We start from the raw sequence: 19965 nt of genomic DNA on the forward strand, positions 1-19965 counted from the left end.
TTTTTAAACAATGATTTATTTATTTTATTATTTTTTTTTATTTTTTTGGGTAAGATGACTCCACACCCATCCTCTTGTACCCAAAGTCTTTACTTGTACCCTACCCATTCCCTCTCCCCACATGATTTGGAACCACAGATCTAGGGAATTTCTGAGCAGCGTCTAGGGCGGAGAAAGATTGTTTTGGGCCGACACGCTCCTGGCGGCGAAAGATAGCAACACTACATTTCAAACACACCCGGGGCATTAGAGGGGCGTGTGTGATGCTAGAATCCTCCCCAGTACTATCAAGAGGTGCATCATCACAAGGTAAACTGATATGTGTGGTTCTAGTGTGTGTGGCTAAGGTGATGGTGGTGGTGGTTTGGCAGGGACATGAGATAGGGGACCATTTAGCTGACTTTGGTACTTCCCAGCTGTTATGGGACGTATTTCCTAAACCATTTCAACTGTACTGCTCAAGTGATAAGAGGTACGCTGCTTAAATGATAAAGGCTATGCTGAAATTTTTAAGGTTGTACTGCTGAAGTGATGAAGGCCGTGTTGATTAAATAACTATTATCCAGTCCTGCTACACATCAGTTCCAGCCATGCAATCGTGGCAAGCCTGCATTAGACGGTAATTGTGCCATTAAATCCTTTCAGAAATATGTTTGCCACCCCAAGAGTGCCTGTGGCGAGGAGCACCAACGTGAAGGTGTTTGTACGCACTCGTCCCCTCCTGCCGTCAGAGGATGACCATGCAAGTAATGTTATACACGCCTCTTCTGCAGACAGACAGGTGATTACTATTCATTTGCTCTACTGCAATTTTAGTTGATTGTAGTAACAATTTACAGTGATGCCATATGACCACGATGCTGTGGCACATTACTCTTTTTTTTTTCATAATACTGAAATAACATAATTTTCAGCTGAAGGCTAGGTTAAGTTAGGTTTAGATTTATTCAGTTAAATAATTTCACTCGTGATCCCTTCACTGTGTAGTTGATGATTTGAGAAAGTGTTCTATTTTGCCCACAAATAAACAGTCAGTGTCGTGAAATTAGTAAACCAAAGTAATTTCCATAATCACTCCTTTTTTAAATCACTCACTTGATTGTGCATGATTTTTGGTAGAAATGCATATGCTATTCACAGGGACACTTTGCAGATGTGTGTGTGATTAGTACTCTGATAGTACTCTGCAAAAGGGAAGAGGATTAGAATGTGCTCCACTTTGGAAGTTAAGTAGTCAAAGAATTTCTTATAATCAGAGGAGTTAGGTGAGAGGTATACAGCACAGATAAATTTAGTATAAGAGTGACTCTGTAGTCGTAGCCAGATGGTGGAAAACTCGGAAGATTCAAGAGCGTGGGCACGAGAGCAGGTTAAGTCATTGTGCACTTAAACGCAGCATCCAGCTTTGGATCGAAAATGAGGATAGAGAAAGTAGGAGGGAAAAAAAAAGGGGCCACTGTCAGTTGCCTCAGACACCTGAGTTTCAGTGAGGAAAAGAAGATGAGGTTTAGAAGAGGAGAGGTGGTGTTCTACAGATTGAAAATTAGATCTTAGACCGCGAATGTTGCAGAAGTTAATGAAGAAAAAGTTGAGGGGGGTGTCAAGACACTTAGGGTCGTCGACAGAAAGGCAGTCCAACCTGGGGACATTTATGGTCCCCTCCCCAGATGGGGACTCCGAGGCTGGTGTAGGAGTCGCCATGATGATTTAAAAATTTTTGAGTGAAGGCTGTGTGTGTTATTAGGTGCTTATAGTTTTGTGTGGAGGAAGAGAGTTGTCTTTAGAGGACAGGCTGTGACTGCCCCCTTGTGTTGTGAGACACAAAGGGAAACGTTCAGTGAGGTCACAGCTGGGTTTAATGATAAGTTCACAGCACCCCCTGAACAGTGCTTTAGATCTCACTGGGAGTAATTATCGTTTCGGCAGGTGTCTATTGCCTCCTATTGGTTGGTTGGAACGTGTAGCTGCGACTGATGAGGGGAAGAAGATCCTCATCACAGTAAGTAATTACTGTGAATAATTATTGTGAGCAGTCTGTGCCAGTGTTAATCAGCCCGAGTATTTCCATACAGGTGATCTTAGAAGACGGAAGTGAAAAATGCTTCCAGTATGATGGAGTACTGGAGGAGGATGCTGGACAGGAGGAAGTGTACATGCAGGCCGTAGCTCCAGTTGTGGCAAAAGTAAAGGAAGGGTACAATGGCACTGTCCTTGCATACGGCCAGACTGGATCTGGCAAAACGTACACCATGGGAACAAGTCCGTATGTTTCAAAGGTGAGCTTGGATTGCAGTGTGTTCTTTGCTTCCAGGTGCCCCTTACCTCTATTTGCACATGTGACCGAGAATGTTGTGCTTCTGCATTCATATCAGCACTGCCCCAAAAAATGGCAAGATTGATTTCTGCAGGCATTGCAAATTCATAAGAAGAATTATTTGGTCCCTGAAACCAAAAGCATGTTGCCCTTTATACTTAAAAGAAGTTCTTTGATCTTTTCTGGTGCAGGCTTCAGCAGGGTCCTGCAATATGCATGTAACAGATAAAATTTACTGTAAGAATCAGAGTTAATTATTTTGCAGGCAAATGAAGGAATACTTCAAAGAGTTCTTCAGGAATTCCTCAGTGTGGATGAGAATCAGCCACCAGCTGATGACTGCAGCAGCCCTCACATACTTAGAATGTCCATGGTGGAGATATACAGTGAAACAGTGTTTGACCTGCTGGCATTAAAGACCGAACTGAAAATAAAGAATGAAATTGGTGGTGGTATGTTGAACTCTACTTTGGTAGCTGGTCATGCCCATAGTTCATAGTGTAATTTGTTGCTACTTATTATAACCTTAGTATCACATGTATGAATTTATGTTAAGAATACTTAGTACTATTCATTGTCATACTTTTACAGGGGCTTCTATTGTTGGGCTGGTGGAAGAGCCCATTGATACGCTGGAAAAGGGTTTGGCTTTGTTGAAAAAAGGAAGTAATTTGAGGAGCATTGGAACAACAGCCATGAACAGCGGCTCGTCTCGCTCCCATGCCCTTGTTTTCCTGACCACGAAGGCAAGTCTTCTTAGTGTTTGTAATCTTAATTCATAATGTGTGTAATCTCACTAATTTCTGTGAAAGTAACATCACACACCTTAATTCTCATAGCCGGTAAGAGAGATACTAATTGAAATTGATTTGTATGCTAAAATTTCAGCACAGAAACCGCGAAGGTTGTTTGAAGCTTGTGGACCTTGCAGGCGCTGAGGGTGTGGGGCGGGCACAGTCCTCAGGGATGCAGTTCACTGAGGGTGTCAACATCAACAAGGGTCTGCTGTGTCTGGGCAAGGTGCTGGCTGCTCTCAGCAGCTCATCTGGTTATGTGCCATATAGGTGAGATGCCTCGGAACAAATAAATTCTAAATTTTTAATTAAAAATGAATGATAGTATTCATGGTAATGATTGCTGTATAAGGACAGAATTTATGGGTTAGAAGTAAGCATTTGCGTGGCTGTGTATATAGTTTATCCTTAGTTTTCATTGGCATTATATTTATCAAGATTTTTCTTTGGTTAACTTGAGAAACTCATCAGCCAATAGCAGTGTTGTTTTCAAAGTATATCTGCTACAGTCAATTTCATTCCTATTCCCTTCACTGTCCACCATTATTCCACAAGCAAATGAACTATTGAATAATTCTTTGCCAGAGTGACAGCAAAATATATAAACTGATGTAATCATAGCTGATTATTATACACATATTGAATATATTTTCAAGCTTTATAGGCATCTCACAGCATAGGTTTTGAACAGCCCTCACTCATTGACTACTGTACGTTGAACAGGGAGTCACTTCTCACACGGGTACTCAAAGATTCCCTGGGCGGCGGCACCCACACCACAATGATTGCCTGCGTAAATCCATCAAGCAACAATGTACACGAGACAATAAACACCCTCCGGTATGCAGAACAAGCTAGGAACATCAAGATAAAGGTGTATGCTCTCTCGACCATCAAGGTAAGAATATAATTTTTATTTATCATATTGAGAGTAACAGTTATTTATATAAGACTTGTAAACTTTTGCTTCAGTTTCAGATCCTTCATTGCCCTGTTTCCTTACATAAGACTTAAACTTCTCAAAATCTTTTACTACTGCAGAATGTCAGATGCTTGGAGAAGTTTTAAGACTTGGTATGAGAGGATAGTATACAGAATAATGTTAAATAAATCAGAAAAAGATTTCTGTAAGAAATGAATAGAGATATGAAAGGCAGTGTAAGATGTACAAGCTTAATGTGGATGTGAAGGAGTTAGATACCAAGTATGTTCTGGTAATTGTGAACAGAATGGCTGATAGAAATGATAGTGTTTGAATGGCTTAGCTTATCTAGTAAAGCTGGAGTAAACTGGAATGATTGTGATTAACAAATTCATCACTTAAAGACATTTTAGTCTCCTTGAGAGAATGGAGAACAGTGAATTGATGGAATGTACTTGAATCTGACAAATGCTGTGTATATAATTAAAGGCTGGAAGGACATGGAGTGCATTAGAGTGTATTCAGAGTTGGAAGTGTATGGAGAAGATCAGATCAAGAATACTATATTGTTTGTCATTGTGATTGAGTTACAGAAAATGGTTATTGAGATTAAGAGATACATGATTCAGTTTCTCAAACTTGTGAGGTCTTACATAATTTCATAATGCTCATCAGAAAAAGGAAGGCAAGAGACGACTGGAAGATGTGTCTGCTAATTCAGGGGCATGGAAGAAACGAGCAATGTCAACAGAGAAGGCAGACCACAACAGTACCATTTCTACTCCAGGCCACAAGCCACCTGTCCGAAAACTTGCCCCTTTGCTCAATAGGACTGTGGCAACTCCATCTGGAAGGTTAGTTCACAGCGAAGTGTTGGGAGGTGGATTTCCAGAGAGTATTACATGAGTTTGAATGATCATTGTACGGTTTCTGTAAGCATGATGTACCTTTAAACTCTAATGAAATTGATAATTTTTATAAGTAGTTACAGCATGAGTTATGTCTTATTACCATTGCAGGATCAGTGAACTTCATGAACAGAAACCTACACTTGAAATTGGAAGGTCATTGTTCCCTCCTCCATCTCTTCCTCCTCCCCCTGCCCCTCCGAGTTACCGTAGTACACTGCCCTCGCTGGGAAAGAACATTTACGAAGATGACTCACCTTCTGGGTTATCAGTTATATCAGCTTTTGATGAAAATAAGAGGAGCCCTTCTGTGGATAGGTAAGAGTTATCATCATTTGCATTCTATATTTATGTGGTTCACCTTTACATGGTTCACCTTCAAGTATAGTTTACAAAAGGTAGATTGACATCGATTCTTGAGTGTTACCACTGTCTGTAATGCACATTTTCTGCATATTTTGTATATTCATCACTGTTCAATCTCATCACTGTTCAATTTTATGACTTAAGCATTTACCTGAAGCTAGTGAAACTATCTGAAGCTACCTGAAGAAGTGTCATTGGTCTCAGTCCTACCCGAAGATTGGTCACTATGAGCTCTGAGCTCTTTCCGTAGGGGAACGGCTGGCTGGGTGACCAGCAGACGACCATAGATGAATCACACATCAGATGTAAGAAGACACCAAACAGACTACACATGTAATAAATACATGACACCTCTGGATGTTACTGATAAACATATGATCATCTTGCTGTTGAGTGTGAGTCACAGCGTTGATGTGTGAGATGCCAGTAACCTCTGTGTCTCCTTCAGTCCTCTCATGGAGCGTATTACAAGCCGCCTGGAGACCACCTTAATGGCTCAGCTGGGGAACTTTGAGGAGCGTGTTGCTGACTCCATCGTAACCAAGCTGACACAGAAGAAGGGAAGACAAAGGTTCGTGTGAGCAGTATTGAATATTTGAGTATCTGTTTTAACTTCGTTCTTGGCTTTCTGCTTGTGTTATGACTGGAGTGCCTTCTTATTGGTAATGGAAGTTTGAATAAATAGTAGAAACAAACTTAAGAAGCTGTCTTCAGCATATCAAAGTTTTGTTTCTGCCTGGCCCTGGATTTGAACCTTGGATATACATCTTGGGTTTAAATTGCAGAAAGGCAAAGAAAATACTGGGGAAATCCATGTGCTCTACCCCAACTGATGAAGACAGCAGCCCAGGAACAGATGCCGAGACTTCCAGCGACAACATCCTGGAGAAGACTATTGCTCATGCCTTCTTAAAGAAAAACAAAATGAAGAATGTCCTCGAGGAAGCCGTTTCAAGTGTCTTAGGACGGTTTGCAGTAATTCCTTCTGAATCTTCAAACAAGGTAAATGGCTGTTCTTTATTTAACGTGCAGTAGTTCATTGTGTTGATATTTGGCTATTATTTCTTTTTCTGTCTGTATTTATCTATCTATCCATCTGGCTACCTGATGCCTCCCTCTCTGTGGGAGCATCTATCAAGAAGGTGGCCGTGGCAGGACCTCCTCCATCTCACCTGCCCTGACACTCCCTTCTTGAGTGTTCAGGTGTTGAGCCTCTGCTGAGGAGGAACATGTTGTCATAGATAAAAGATAGTAACTGTTTGTCACCATTTAAGATTAATGTATTTTTTAAAGCTGGAAAATTTATGGTCAACTTGTTTTTTATTTCATTATTTATTTATTTTATTATTGTTTTTCATTATTTATTTATTTATTCTTCTTTCCAGACTGTTGGTGGTGAGGCTGAAGTAAAACCTCTCTTAAAACTCACTACAAATCCTTTTGAAAAAACCTGCTACATCAATGAAAGTCTTAATGAAACACAAGTACAAAGAACATATCTTCATGAAACACAAGTACATAGTACACATCTCCAGACCCCCTCTGTACCAACCTGTCAAGAGTACAAAGCAGAAGGTTTACCTATCACCAGTACAGCAGTTTGTGAGACTCGGAGAGCAAGGCGCTCCACCAGACTGGCCACCAGAATGAGTCTCCACAAAGCATTGCTCAATAAACTCTCACCAGAAACCAAGTCTCATGCTGAAGCTACAACCTGCATGAATGAAAGTGGTTGCCATTCATTCATGGGGGATGTCACTGTTTTGCAAGCTAATGCTACAGTTATTAGAGCAAATAATGACTCGGACTGTGATTCCTTTTTCACTAGCAAGAAATGTGAAACCACTCAAATTTTCTTGGAACAGAATCTTAGTACAGTCAACAGATGTGAGCAAAATTTGACACCCGAAAAAACTTACAGGCGAAGATCTTCAAGAGTGGAAGCCCTTGGAGCAACCCAAAATTCAGTTCCTGAGAAAACTTACAGGCGAAGATCTTCAAGAGTGGAAGCCATCAAAGCAACCCAAAGAAACCAACAGATCTTGGAAGACAACAGTCCGTTCTCAAGCGGCACAAAGAGGCGGAGGTCATGCAACACAAAGAATGTTTCGTGTAAGTCTTTGTGAAATTTGCTTCACATTAATTCTAAGAAGAGTGTGGTATAAAGTACATTGTATTTATTGTCTGAACATCAAGCTGACATGGCATCAGTAGTAGTGTCATATATAATCTTGATTCATGAACGTGACCATAGGTGAATTTTTCAGTGTATTGTTTGTATATATTCATCCCCTTCATTTACACTCTATAAAATTCTGTGTTTATTGGTTTGTTGGTTATACACTTGTCTCTAATACTTTTATCTTTTCATTGCAGTAAATAGAAGTAGCAGCAAGAAGGCCAATGTCTCTATGAACACATCATTAGCCAGTGAGAACCACACAATGATGGTGAGTCCAAGGCTCCAAGAGGAACACAATGATTTCATCCTCAATATCTTAAACACAGGATCCTTAAGGGAGCTGCAGCAGCTGCCGACTGTTGGCCCCAAGACTGCAATGGTCATTTCAAACTTCCGGTTAGTGTAAAGTATTTGTTTGATGAGCAAAAGGGAAGACCAAGAATGGGATGGAGGGGCAGAGGAGAGCATGAGATGCATGATGGATGGATGTGGTGCAAGGAAGAGTGGTTATGCATTATGAAGAATTGAAGAAAGCATTTGTGGTTGCATGAGTAGGGGGCAGGCTAAATTGTTTGTGTGGGAGGTTTGCCCACATTCAGATTGATGAGGTGAGTGGTTCATGTACAGAAAAGAGAGTGAGTGTCTTACAGTGCAGGAGGAATAAACCACCTCTGCTCTTGGTCCTTAATGTGGAGAGGTCTGGATGTGCTGCACAACTGACCCTCATGCAGTATAGTCAGTAATGATTGGTTCTCTGTGTCCCAGTGAGGCCTTGGGGCTAAGCTGGATTTTTATTTGTTTCAGAGAATGTTTGTGCGAGGGGAAGGGGATCAATTTCTTAAAATTTGTTTATTTATTTATTATTTATTTTTCATTTAAATGCTTATGAATGTTTTCTGTTCCTAATTCAGTTATATTATTGCAGAAAGCTTTATGGAAAGCTGAACAGTGTGGATGAACTAGAGAGGGTGCCTGGTCTTAGTAAGAATTTCTACACTCGATTCACAAAGGCAAGTATTAGTTTTTTTTTAGGATATTAAGCCATGAACGTGGTGGTGTATATTTTTATAGGGAGAAGCAGTACCTTTCTGTCTCTCCCTCAACTCCTTCGATAAATCTAATGTAAGACTCAGTTATTCTGCCTGTGACCAATAGGAGAATTAATATATCTTGTGTATCCTGCAAGGAATATAATTCTCAGTTAACTGATAATTTCCCAGACTTTATAGCCAGAATGAAAAGGTTGATTTAAATCAATGCTTTAGGAGAATTAATATATCTTGTGTATCCTGCAAGGAATATAATTCTCAGTTAACTGATAATTTCCCAGACTTTATAGCCAGAATGAAAAGGTTGATTTAAATCAATGCTTATGAGTCTGAGTCCCAAACTTGAAGTAATTAATTGCAGGACGAGAATATTTACTACATGTCTGAAATGTCTTTATTTAGATAAAGTCAGAGTCAGTCTTGTAAGAATAAAGACAACAATTATTGCTAGAGATATTTGTTCAGCTGTACCCACAGCAGACGTAGAGGTGGGACACAATGACACTGACTGCCATGTTCTTTGTTCTTAGGTGTCGTCCTTCATGTTGACAACACCCAGTTATATAAAACTATATTGATGACCTTCCATCTTTTCAGGCAAACTTGGTGACTGGAGTGGGTCAACAGCTGTGAATCTGTCTGTCTGTCTCACACACACACACACACACATTTCAAGTGAACTGTAGTGATAGTAGCAGTGTCAGTTTATCAATACATGAATAGAGGAAGATTTGGATCTATTTACTTCAGTGCTGGAAGGTGATGAGGACAGTAATGCAACTGCTTCATTCTTTAATTCTACCACATCTAATAATGGGAAGAACCTCAGAGGTACGACAGGCGGTGGAAGCACCTCAGAGGTGTAGGTGGTGGAAGTCATTTCTCAGATGTTTAAATTTCCTCAAATGATTCACTGTCCACACTGGGGCCTTGGAGCTCTGTCAACTGCATATCTGTAAATATTATCTTCAATAAAGTACATGAAATAGAAACTTATTTTCAATATAATATTTTTGTAGGATAACTTTTTTTCTTTTATATAAAACTTCAGATTTGTAATCAGTGGAGTATATTTTTAATTTGTACATGCAGACTGATGTGAAAAGAAAATAAAGAATAAACCCTGACACTTGATTTCAACATTATTTGTTTTCCTTTAAAATTTTCCCTTAACAATTCGTCAATAACACAAAACAGCAGTGGAATTGTAATGTGCTCTGCTACAGTACATGAAGTCCTTTGGCCTTAAAAAGTCTGAACAATAACTTAGTGTTAAAGGAAAGGAAAATGAGCAAGAACAGAAGGAACAGGAAAACAAAAAATAAAATGATATGTCGCCAGTTAAGAAAAAAAAATAATTATAATCCATTGGTGACAGTCATGACGTCACCAACTGAGAACCAATGGCGCGCGAGTATTCAGATGACCAAAGACGGAAAGAACACTGAGGCTTCACTAATAGCTCACCTCAGTCCTAAGAGCGCCACAGCAAGGGGTGGATGTGCCGCCCCGAGCCATGGGAGTGACTGGAGGCGCGGCCCACAGCACCTCGGCACCCTTGCTCTGTACCTGCAGGGATTCTGAGGCACGCAAGAAACAGGTGGTGCGTTACAGTGACTTAAGCATGGGCTTGTGTACTCAGTTTGTGAACTAATTACAACATGGCAAACTTTTGAAAATAAGGTGTCTATATTTCATTTAAACTTTAATTACTGCCACCTACATCAGTATCCCTACGTAGAATTATCATTTTTCGCATTGTTGCCCAAGCAGTAGTGAAGTAATAATTAAGGTGAAATAACTGACAATGCAGGAAGATCCCCGTGCACGAATTTCCGCCCGCAGTTATGATTTCTCTATGGACGTGCAATAGTAACGTTAAGTTCCCCAGAGGAGCGTGCAGTGCGCCGGTACAGGCGAAGATACGTAATATCTGCGTCAGGTGAGGCAGGTGTTCATGCATGACTGACGTTCATTCCAGGTAAAGTTATCGTTCGTAGTGTAGCTAAACAATACACAATACTTTTTTTCCCCTCTAACTTATAATGTAAAAAAATAAATAAATAAATAAATAGTTGCGCATGATTTCACGACACGCCACAAAAGTAAACATATTGCATGAAATATATAGAAAAAAAGTGAAAAAAGAAAAGAATGCTGGAGAGAGAGAGAGAGAGAGAGAGAGAGAGAGAGAGAGAGAGAGAGAGAGAGAGAGAAAGCCAATATCATTCCATTATCGAAGAGTGTTCAGAAAGGAAGCTTTTGAGAAACGTTTTGGAATAATTAACTCTGGGAACGTTTATCCATCGTGGACATTCTTAAAGGGAGACTTAAACTTATGGGAAAACGTTTGAGAGAGAGAGAGAGAGAGAGAGAGAGAGAGAGAGAGAGAGAGAGAGAGAGAGAGAGAGAGAGAGAGAGACGTGAGAAATCCGATAGAGAAAATATCTATAAATTTCCTTTGATTTTTGCTTTTAATTTTCTCTTCTTTGTTGGCTTTTTAATAATTTCAACATTATTTTTTCGCTTTATTATCTCGTCTTCACTATTTTATTCACTACCGTCCGAATTATCGAAACTTTTTATTGCATTTATATATTTATTATTATTTTTCCCTCGTTCCATTGGTATTGTATCATACCTTTATTATTCTATTAAGACGTCATGAGCTGCCACATCTCACACGCCCCTGGACATCTGAGGGACTAAAGGACAACCCGAAGAATGAGGAGCGGCCTGACGGAGGTGTTGGTGGTGCTGGTGGTGGTGATGGCGGCGGCGGAAGGTCGAGAAGATCTTGGAGGTTTATCCTTAAAAGCGGCAGATTATCGACGTCTCGGGATATTCCTTGGGGAGCTGACGCATTCCCTTTACGCCAACACAGCTGCCCTCTGCCTTCTTCGGGATCAAGGTGAGTGAGAGGAGTTACAGTCAACCTGGTCCTCCCTCTTAAGGGTTTCAAAGGACTGGAGGAAAAGTGCACTCATAAAATTAGACATAAATCTCACTTGTTCTGCTTCTCCCTGTATTAATTTGCGTGGTATTGACTCGAAATGTAGAAGATGAGGACTTCAGTTGAGTTTATTTAGATAGAACAAGATGCATTCATGTTAAATGACTTTTCTTCACATCAGTATGATTTAAGATGAGTGACTGAGTTAGAACAAGTTTAAAACTCGATGGAATCCCTTCAGAATGAAGAGTTAATTCTAAATGTAAAATACGAGGACGTGAGATGTGTTTAATGAGATAGATTACGTTACAAAATTCCTATGACAGCCTTCCCTTCACATCAAAATGAGGAATTAAGATGAACCTACTGGACAGGAACAAGTTTACCTCCCGTCATTACTTTTTTAAATGCTCATGTGTTGTTTTGAAGTGTCCCTTGCGTCTATGTCAATCTGATACGGTAGTGTTTGAAGTATACTTGTTGCTCCTCAGCGTTACAAGCCGCTAATCATCTGTCTCTGTCTCAGGAGCTAACGACAATCTGTCAATCTCTGATGAGGTGGTCTTAAAAATACCAGTGTTGGCTTAAGTGTTACAAGCCTCTGCTCATCTGTGTCTCTCTGTCTCAGGTGCTAACGCCACCATCAGCGACTATTGGCTCCTGGCGGCAGAGTTGCGGCGCAGCTTCGTGTACGTAGTGCCCTGTGACGAGCCGCTGCCAGAGCCACGCCCCTGCTTCGCCGCCACGCCCTCCTCCCACTTCACCTGCCGCAAGAGCCTCCAAGTTGATATTTACATCACGGACTCCAAACAGGTAGTCTTGTGGAGATTGGGATCACCTGAAGATCAGCCTGTAACCTAATTATGGAATATACTAATAATAATATAGGTGGCAGTCCTTGTATTAAACATGCTTGGGCCTGCTATCTATTGGACAAACGAGGCACCACAATAGACAACGGGATGGCAAAACATCAACGGGAGCAGCAGGAGTTGAAATTCCTTTTTAGTTAACCTTCCTTAGCGTCCTTATGTACAGTTTCTAAGTGGCGTACAGCAGTGAGGGCAGCGTGTGTGTTACAGATGGGCCTGGCGATGGCGCAGGTGGTGGAGCGGTACAGAGGGAGCAGGGGTGATGTCACGCAGGTGGTGGTGGGTCGCCAGTTGACGCCGCCCCTGAAGATTGAGGCCGGCGTGATGTCTTGGATCCTCGCCTCCTATAGACAAGTTAGTTGATCGATTGAGTGGTTGATTGCTTTGTTGGTTGATAGATAGATAGATAAATTGATTGTCAGCATATATAAATACTTAGATTGATTGATTGATTGGCTGGTACATTAACGGACTGACTGAATGACATTATTTTGGGACGGCTGCAGTTGTGTTTGCATGGTAACAGCAGCCACATACCTTTAGGCTTTTGATGCTTCCCTGTATCAAGGTGAAAAAAAACTTTGAAAGACGTTTTTTTAATAGCCAGTTATATACGTAAGATACAAAAACGCGAAAACTTGGGAAAACTACATGCGCTTATTAACAAAACACAAGAGGACCAAAGAAAAATAGCATGTACTTTTTGTCTTACTTCTGTCGCCGCCAAAGGTCAACATAAGGACACGCCACATAACACATAGCACTTCACTAAAACATCAGCACGCCTTTATGAAATGTACAGCAGTCTGGGGAGGTTGGCCTTGCTGGGTTGGGTTGACACAGGGACACGCCAGAGAGATGTAACACTGTAAGCTCACCTACTCTCCAAAATACTCGAGGTAAAAATATGAGGTCCACAAACGGAATATATCACACGGCACACTTGAGGAGGACTGGAGAATGAAGACCAAAGGAATGAAGGAAGAGAAAAAGAGGGATTTTCTTTTTTTTTTTATTGCGCTTAAAACATTTCTCTCTAACCTATAGAATTTTGAATTACGAAAAGTGGAAGGAAATATTGGTATAGCAAGTTTATATTAATCATTAAAGTTTGTTCATCTACTTTCCAAACTTCCTTAAAAAGTGAGATGTGATTTAGAGTAAAATGTTATTTACTCACCGTTCCTATGAACACAAAAGAATATTTACTACACACACACAATTAAATATGAAACATATCTATTATCAGATAAAAAAAAACAAAAAGAGATTTATTTATAAGTTCATTTACTCATTTATTTATTTATTTATTCATTTATTTTATAATTTTATTACCCCAATCTTCCTGTGGCTGTGCGCTGCAGGAGACGGTGGTGGACGTGGAGGAAATATTCAGCTTTAGAGAGCCAGACGCGTCTTTAGTTCGGCAGCCGCTCGGTAGATGGCAACCAGGAGGCCCTCTGATACTCACCTACCAGCCACGACTAGGACCCCAGGACTTCCACGGCAATACGGTGGTCATGGCGTCCTTCCCTGTGAGTCTCGTGGTGTCTTGTCCAGTCACGTGTCCGGTGTTTGCCTGACGAATGTCTGAGTGTGTGTTTGGAGTTTGAATGTGTTATTTCTGCGTGTGAGTTTGGTATGTGTTTGGATTATTATCTTATATACAGTATTTTTTTTCTTTTTATCTATATCACAGTCTATTTATCCTTCATTCTCTCTGTGCTACTATCTACTGATTCGTATACCATTATATTTTTTGTTTTTCATTTATATTACCGTTTACTTTCCTTCCAAGTCTTGTACAATTTATTTTTTTCTCTATTACTAACAGTGCGCTCCCTATTTTCTCTTTTGATGACAGTACGAGCCTTACTTCATGATGGGGAAGAAGTGTAAGAAACCATCTCACTCTGAACCAGACACTGACCAGTTCCAGATGCGCTGTGTCAACCAGAAGCCCAGGTAACGCCTCCCATGCACACCTGTCCTCCACCATCACCTGCGCACTTCCACTTATCCACACATCTGTTCTCTATCCCCTGTGCACCTCCACTCATTATATTCTGTACTACAATTTATTTCTTTACCTATATTCCATTTCTCCACACGCCTATCAAATACCCATTAAGAAAAGTGATGCGAAGAATAAAAGTGACGGGAAGTTGCAGGGAATACTTCAGGGTAATAGCAGAAGAGACAAAGGTGAGGAGCAGGAGGGACAATGTTGAAAAACAGCTGTAATGTATCACCATCTACGGCTTGTGAGTGGGGAGGCAGTGGTGCAATTACAGGCAAGATAGACGACCTGACTTCACGCCTACAGCTTTATCGATTTCATTTAGGGAGGAAAGTGTTGTGTCGTCCATTGTTTGGGGAATGGTCTGTGTGTTGTATGTAATGGTTTGTGTTACTGTGGTGTCTGTGTGGCTGTCTCTGTCTCTGTGTAATTGTTTGGTTTTTCTTTTTCGCTTCTGTCTTCATTTTTTTTTTCTCCGTCTTTCTGATTGTCTTTCATTTTGTAGTAGTCCGTTTGCGTGTGTAACTGTTTAGCTGTCTGTGTTTGTCTGTCTGTCTGTCTATCTTAACACCAACAATGAAAGTAACGACGATGGCAACAACATTAACAAGAACACCACCACCACCGCCACACCACCACAACAACAACAACAATAACAAAAACAATAAACAAGCTGAACAACATCCCACCGTCCCACTACACCCTCAGCCCCAAAAAACAACAACAACAGCAGCAACAACAACATAAAACTGCGAAACACCCAAAACTACCTTGCCTTTAATTAGTGCCACCTGCGGCCCCTCACCTGTCTGGCGCGGCAGGTGCGTGGAAAAGGCGTATCGACCACGTGGTGTACCGGGAGCCATAACACCTGAAGAAGCTCCTGAAGGGGAAGATGGGGTTCTTTTTTTATTATTTATACATGTTTTCATTAGTTAACGTTGTAGTCCTTTGGTGAAATTGTGCCCTGTTCTTCACGGTTGTTCGAAATTAATGTATTCTTGTTTTTTTTTTCTCTCTCTCTCTCTCTTCTCTTTCTTTTCTTTTGCTCTGCTCTGCTTTAAAGTTTCGTTTTGCTCTCTTTTTTTTTATTTATTGTGTCTTTACATGTGTTATCTTTTTTTTCTTCTTTATTTTTGTTCGTCTTTATTGGTCAGTGTTGTTTATTTCCCACTTTACGTTTCTTTTGTTTCTTTTCTCTTTCTTTCTTTCCGTGACTGTCACACTTCCTATATATCTCCTCTTTATTACCATTCGTATTCCACACACGCGTTACTCTTCCTCCCACCCCTCTTATTTAAATTCTCCTTTACTCAGTATCTTCATCTTTCATTCACCTATCACTCCTGCCTCACCTCCTCCCTTATCTATTGCCTCACTTCCCCTCACACTCCTCCATCACACCCTCACTTCATACGTCCGGTTCCCCTAAAACCCATTTCTTTTAACACTCCTCTTCTCTCACTCTTTTCACTCCCCTCTCCCTGACATTTTTTAAGCAGTTTCATTCCTTTCACTCCCTCGTCTTATGCTCCACCTCCTCGTCTGATAACTAACACAGGAGCATTGATTTCAAAGCTACGATGACAAAGGGGGTAGGAGTTATGTCATCATGTGAAGGGCGGTGGTGGTAATAGTGCTTAGCGAGGTGCCATTAGTTATTCAAGTATTGGGACCTTGAGGTTTTGCCGGCCCTCGTTGTCTGTATGTCTGTGTGCCTTGGTGGGTGTATGGAAGGTGTGATGTTGTTGTTGTTGGTGTTGAATGCTGTATGTGGTCTACTGGCAGTTTAGTGAGATGGTTTGGTGTAAATTTTTCATCGTACTGTGCAGTATTTGTATATTTTTTTAAAGGTACCGTTCAAAACGAAACACACATAGGTGGTGACCGAATACTTACTTACCTAGCTGAAATCTTATTTTATTTGTTGTCGTTGTTCTTTCCCACAGACACCAGTTGGACGAGGAAACTTACATCGGGTACTTTATCGACATCTTCAGTGCATTGTCTCAAAAACTTAATTTCACGTAAGTAGGAGGTCTGGAAGGGTCTGGATGGGATTAGAACGATTTAAAGTAGATTTGGAAGTGTCTGAAAGGGTCTGGAAGGATCTGCAAGGGTCTAATACTGTCTGGAAGGGTCTGCGAGAGTCTGGAAAACACTTAGAAGGGGAAAGGTGGAATGAGAGTGGTTCTGAATGACTATATGACAGGGATGGATGGAGTAGGGTGGAGGGAATGGACAGAGTGGGGAAGTATGGGAGTCGATAGGTGAATAATGGTCCCATAAGTGCCCTACATTGTGTGTGTGTGTGTGTGTGTGTGTGTGTGTGTGTGTGTGTGTGTGTCCCTCCTCACCTCACCTCACCTCACCTAACTAAGCCTTACCTTACCTTACCTAACCTAACTTACCTTACCTAACCTAACTTAACCTCACCTCACCTAACCTAGCCTTACCTAGGCTAACCTAACCCACTCTTCATCTTCTTCAGGTATCGCATAATGATCCCCAGTAATAAAGAGGACCTTATATTTGGGACCGGTCGTTCTGATAACTACTCTGGCATTGTGGGGCTTGTGGCACTGCAGGTGAGTGGTAATAGTAGTAGTAGTAGTAGTAGTAGTAGTGGTCTGTCTATCTATCTATCTATCTATCTATCTATCTATCTATCTATTTACATTCACTCCTTCGCCGCCTCCTTCAGGAAGCAGACATCGCCATGGCCAGCCTGTCGATGTCCCAAGGGAGGCTGGATGATATCGATTTCTCTACCAACATCGATTACTATGCCAGGAACTTGTACATCAGCGCTAACGCCACCGAGTCCAACGTGGGGTGAGTGCGTGGGAGCAGGAAGCGAGGTGGTGATAGGCGTGGGTGCAGGAAAGGTAGTGTGCAGGGAAGGCAGTGTGTCAGGCAGGCAAGAGTGAAGATAGTGAGATAGGCAAGGAAGTTAAGAATCGATGGTTAGATAGTGAAGGTGGAAGAAGGCATGGTGTGGCCTGCAGTTGTGTGTGTGTGTATGTGTGTGTGTTTATATTTACTCTTCTGCCTCCGCCTTCTCCTTCCCCTCCTCCTTCTTCTCGATTCCTTTGAAAACCCTATTTTTCAACCTACCTCTCTGTATCTCTCCCCCACACCTGTCCCTTCTACAGGTGGGGTACGTACGCGAAGGTATTCACGGCTTATACCTGGCTGGGCACTGCTGGCGTCCTGCTCGTCACTACCTGTGTGATGTGGGTGCTGAATCGCGGGGAGAGGACAGAAGTGCCGCCAGATATTTTCACCTACAAGGATATCGTCTTTATGTTCTTCTCTTGTCTCGTTCAGCAAGGTATTGTTGTGCAGGAGGAGTAGGAGGAGGAGATAACAAATGAAGAAAAAGGAGAAAGTGATAAATTTGTGTTTCTGAATGCATGGACTGTGAAAATAACAGGAAGGATCTGCAAGGGTCTAATACTGTCTGGAAGGGTCTGCGAGAGTCTGGAAAACACTTAGAAGGGGAAAGGTGGAATGAGAGTGGTTCTGAATGACTATATGACAGGGATGGATGGAGTAGGGTGGAGGGAGTGGACAGGGTGGGGAAGTATGGGAGTCGATAGGTGAACAGAAGAGGAAGAGGAGAAAGAGAAAGAGGATAGGCGTGGTGGTGGTGGTAAGCTGTATATCCAGTCTTTTTTCCACTACCACCACCACCACCACCACCACCACCTCCTCCTCCGGCAGGTGTACCCACAACCCCCATGTCACTAAGGGGGCGTACCGTGTTCTGGCTGTTCTGGGTATCGTGTGTTGTCCTCTACGCCTATTATACTGCGCGTCTCACCTCCTACCTGGCCGTCAGCACCGCCTCGCCGCCCTTCACCACCTTCAAGGGCGCCGTGGACATGTACCCGGAGTGGCAAGTTGGTATCATGAAGGGCACACCATTGAGGACTTTTATTGAGGTGAGGAGGAGAGGGCGTGGAGTGAGAGAGAGAGAGAGAGAGAGAGTATGTGCGTGTGTATGTGTGTATGATATCACTGATGTCACTACTACTACTACTACTACTACTACTACTACTACTTAATTATCTTTTCACCAGGATGCTAAGGCCCCAATTTACAAACTCTTCTCGGCTCGCCTGGATGAAAACCCCCACTTACTCGTGAATACAGAGGAGGAGGGGGTGAAGAGGCTGCAGTCTGAGAAATTCGCCTTCTTCACGGACTCTCCAAACATGCGTTACGTGTTCATGGGAAGCTGTGCCCTCAAGGAGATCCCAATCAATCTATTCCCTAATTTTGGACGCTTGGGATACATGAAGAACCTCCCTTTTGCTGGCGTCTTTGATATGCAGTAAGTAGTAGTAGCAGTAGTGGTAGTAGTAGAAGTAGTAGTAGTAGTAGTAGTAGTAGTAGTAGTAGTAGTAGTAGTAGTAGTAGAAGTAGTAGTAGTAGTAGTAGTAGTAGATGACCTCGTAAGAAGAAAGAAAGGCTCCTGCTGTTTGTCCTTCGTTTATTTTTCCTTTGTTTTCCTTTGTGATCCTTTTTCTACAGCCTAACAATAGTAGTAGTAGCAATAGTAGTAGTAGTAGTAGTAGCAGAAGTAGTAGTAGAGGAGGAGAAATGATAGTAAAAGCTCTTTTTAATCCAAACAACCATTAAATTTCAAAAAGGTCTGCTGCTGTTTGCTCTTTATTTGCTCTTCCTTTGTGTTCCTTCATGACCTCCCTCCTTCTGCAGATTGACGAGGATGGACGACGGCGGAATCCTGGACAGACTCAGGCGACGCTGGCTTGGCAATGACACCCCGTGCGAGGAACCATCACCCTTCACTGAGCTGGACTTCACACACACCGTCACTGCCTTCGTCATTCTTCTGCTGGGTGCTGTCTCCGCCCTGGTCCTGCTGTTCCTGGAGAAGCTGCACGTGAAGAGGAGGGCGCGGAGGTCGTCTGCTTCAAGGGACGTGAGCGAGGCAGAGGTAAAGGAGATGCAGAGAAGAGGAAAGAAGAGAAAATGGGAGGCACTTTCAGGGAAGCCTTCGGTGTATGAGGCCTTTGTGGATAAGCAAGTTGATTATAGCCTGGCCTCTTAGCTCAGAGAGAGAGAGAGAGAGAGAGAGAGAGAGAGAGCACTGATAGTCACCTTAAGCAACGCGATCAAGGTCAGAGCAAGACACGTGCGCCATCTATCAGACAGCCGGACCATCACTACCTGGCAGTCTGAGAACTAAATCCTGCAGTCTTCAAAGCTTCGTTCTTGATACTCCCCTAGCAGGCAGCGTGAGGACTTACCTAAACGCCCCTGCTCTCTCAAGACACCTTCTGCAGCCACCCAAGGGGCCAACGAGATCAAAAGAAGACAAGGAAGATAAACACAAGAACACTTTGTGATTTCCGGCACTCGAGTCAACTAGCGAGGCAATACAAAGGTGGTTCATTGACTCCTTAGGCTCTGTGTATACGTGACTGTATGTTAGGATACACTTCGGATAGACAGTTAGTGTATACTTAATGTGTAAGTCTCGATGTATTGTTATTACCTTTTTTTCTTTCATTTTTCTCCATTAAAGTTTTTCGTGACTCGTTTATTTATTTTTT

General features: G+C 42.0%; 3 protein-coding genes across 4 annotated transcripts; all 3 read left to right on the forward strand.

Moving 5' to 3' along the window:
* The first annotated feature begins 151 nt into the window (after positions 1–151).
* On the forward strand, positions 152–9677 carry LOC135090975 (uncharacterized). Of its 2 annotated transcripts, none has more exons than XM_063988223.1 (15): positions 152–309; positions 646–781; positions 2073–2276; positions 2580–2766; positions 2906–3060; positions 3203–3378; positions 3832–4006; positions 4706–4884; positions 5050–5256; positions 5753–5875; positions 6090–6306; positions 6690–7416; positions 7681–7882; positions 8412–8496; positions 9133–9677. In XM_063988223.1, the coding sequence occupies exons 2-15, from the start codon at positions 650–652 to the stop codon at positions 9166–9168; spliced, it is 2805 nt and encodes a 934-aa protein (XP_063844293.1). In that variant the 5' UTR covers positions 152–309; positions 646–649; the 3' UTR covers positions 9169–9677. The 2 variants fall into 2 exon arrangements, with proteins under 2 accessions (XP_063844293.1, XP_063844292.1); XM_063988222.1 differs by lacking the exon at positions 152–309 and adding an exon at positions 321–472.
* A 331-nt stretch (positions 9678–10008) lies between these two features.
* LOC135090811 (uncharacterized) lies at positions 10009–12723 on the forward strand. Its single transcript, XM_063987877.1, has 4 exons — positions 10009–10138; positions 11195–11446; positions 12117–12301; positions 12571–12723. Exons 2-4 carry the CDS (start codon positions 11260–11262, stop codon positions 12721–12723), a joined length of 525 nt encoding a protein of 174 aa, XP_063843947.1. The 5' UTR covers positions 10009–10138; positions 11195–11259.
* Positions 12724–13728: 1005 nt separating this feature from the next.
* Positions 13729–19937, forward strand: LOC135090791 (probable glutamate receptor). The gene is made up of 9 exons (XM_063987857.1): positions 13729–13895; positions 14225–14325; positions 16330–16407; positions 16872–16968; positions 17085–17215; positions 17536–17714; positions 18107–18327; positions 18466–18719; positions 19106–19937. The coding sequence occupies exons 1-9, from the start codon at positions 13881–13883 to the stop codon at positions 19458–19460; spliced, it is 1431 nt and encodes a 476-aa protein (XP_063843927.1). The 5' UTR covers positions 13729–13880; the 3' UTR covers positions 19461–19937.
* Positions 19938–19965: the final 28 nt, after the last annotated feature.

The sequence above is a fragment of the Scylla paramamosain genome, chromosome 36 (genome assembly GCF_035594125.1).
Source record: "Scylla paramamosain isolate STU-SP2022 chromosome 36, ASM3559412v1, whole genome shotgun sequence".
Classification (NCBI taxonomy): domain Eukaryota; kingdom Metazoa; phylum Arthropoda; class Malacostraca; order Decapoda; family Portunidae; genus Scylla; species Scylla paramamosain.

Excerpts from the sequence above, each read along its gene's own strand:
- LOC135090975 (XM_063988222.1), top strand. The coding sequence starts at position 351 with ATGGTGGTGGTGGTTTGGCAGGGACATGAGATAGGGGACCATTTAGCT. Across the intron at positions 782-2,072 it reads CCTCTTCTGCAGACAGACAG|GTGATCTTAGAAGACGGAAG; the intron begins GTGATTACTATT and ends ATTTCCATACAG. Across the intron at positions 7,417-7,680 it reads CAACACAAAGAATGTTTCGT|TAAATAGAAGTAGCAGCAAG; the intron begins GTAAGTCTTTGT and ends TTTTCATTGCAG.
- LOC135090811 (XM_063987877.1), top strand. The coding sequence starts at position 11,260 with ATGAGGAGCGGCCTGACGGAGGTGTTGGTGGTGCTGGTGGTGGTGATG. Across the intron at positions 11,447-12,116 it reads CTGCCTTCTTCGGGATCAAG|GTGCTAACGCCACCATCAGC; the intron begins GTGAGTGAGAGG and ends TCTCTGTCTCAG. Across the intron at positions 12,302-12,570 it reads ACATCACGGACTCCAAACAG|ATGGGCCTGGCGATGGCGCA; the intron begins GTAGTCTTGTGG and ends TGTGTGTTACAG.
- LOC135090791 (XM_063987857.1), top strand. Across the intron at positions 16,408-16,871 it reads TCTCAAAAACTTAATTTCAC|GTATCGCATAATGATCCCCA; the intron begins GTAAGTAGGAGG and ends CATCTTCTTCAG. Across the intron at positions 16,969-17,084 it reads TGGGGCTTGTGGCACTGCAG|GAAGCAGACATCGCCATGGC; the intron begins GTGAGTGGTAAT and ends CGCCTCCTTCAG.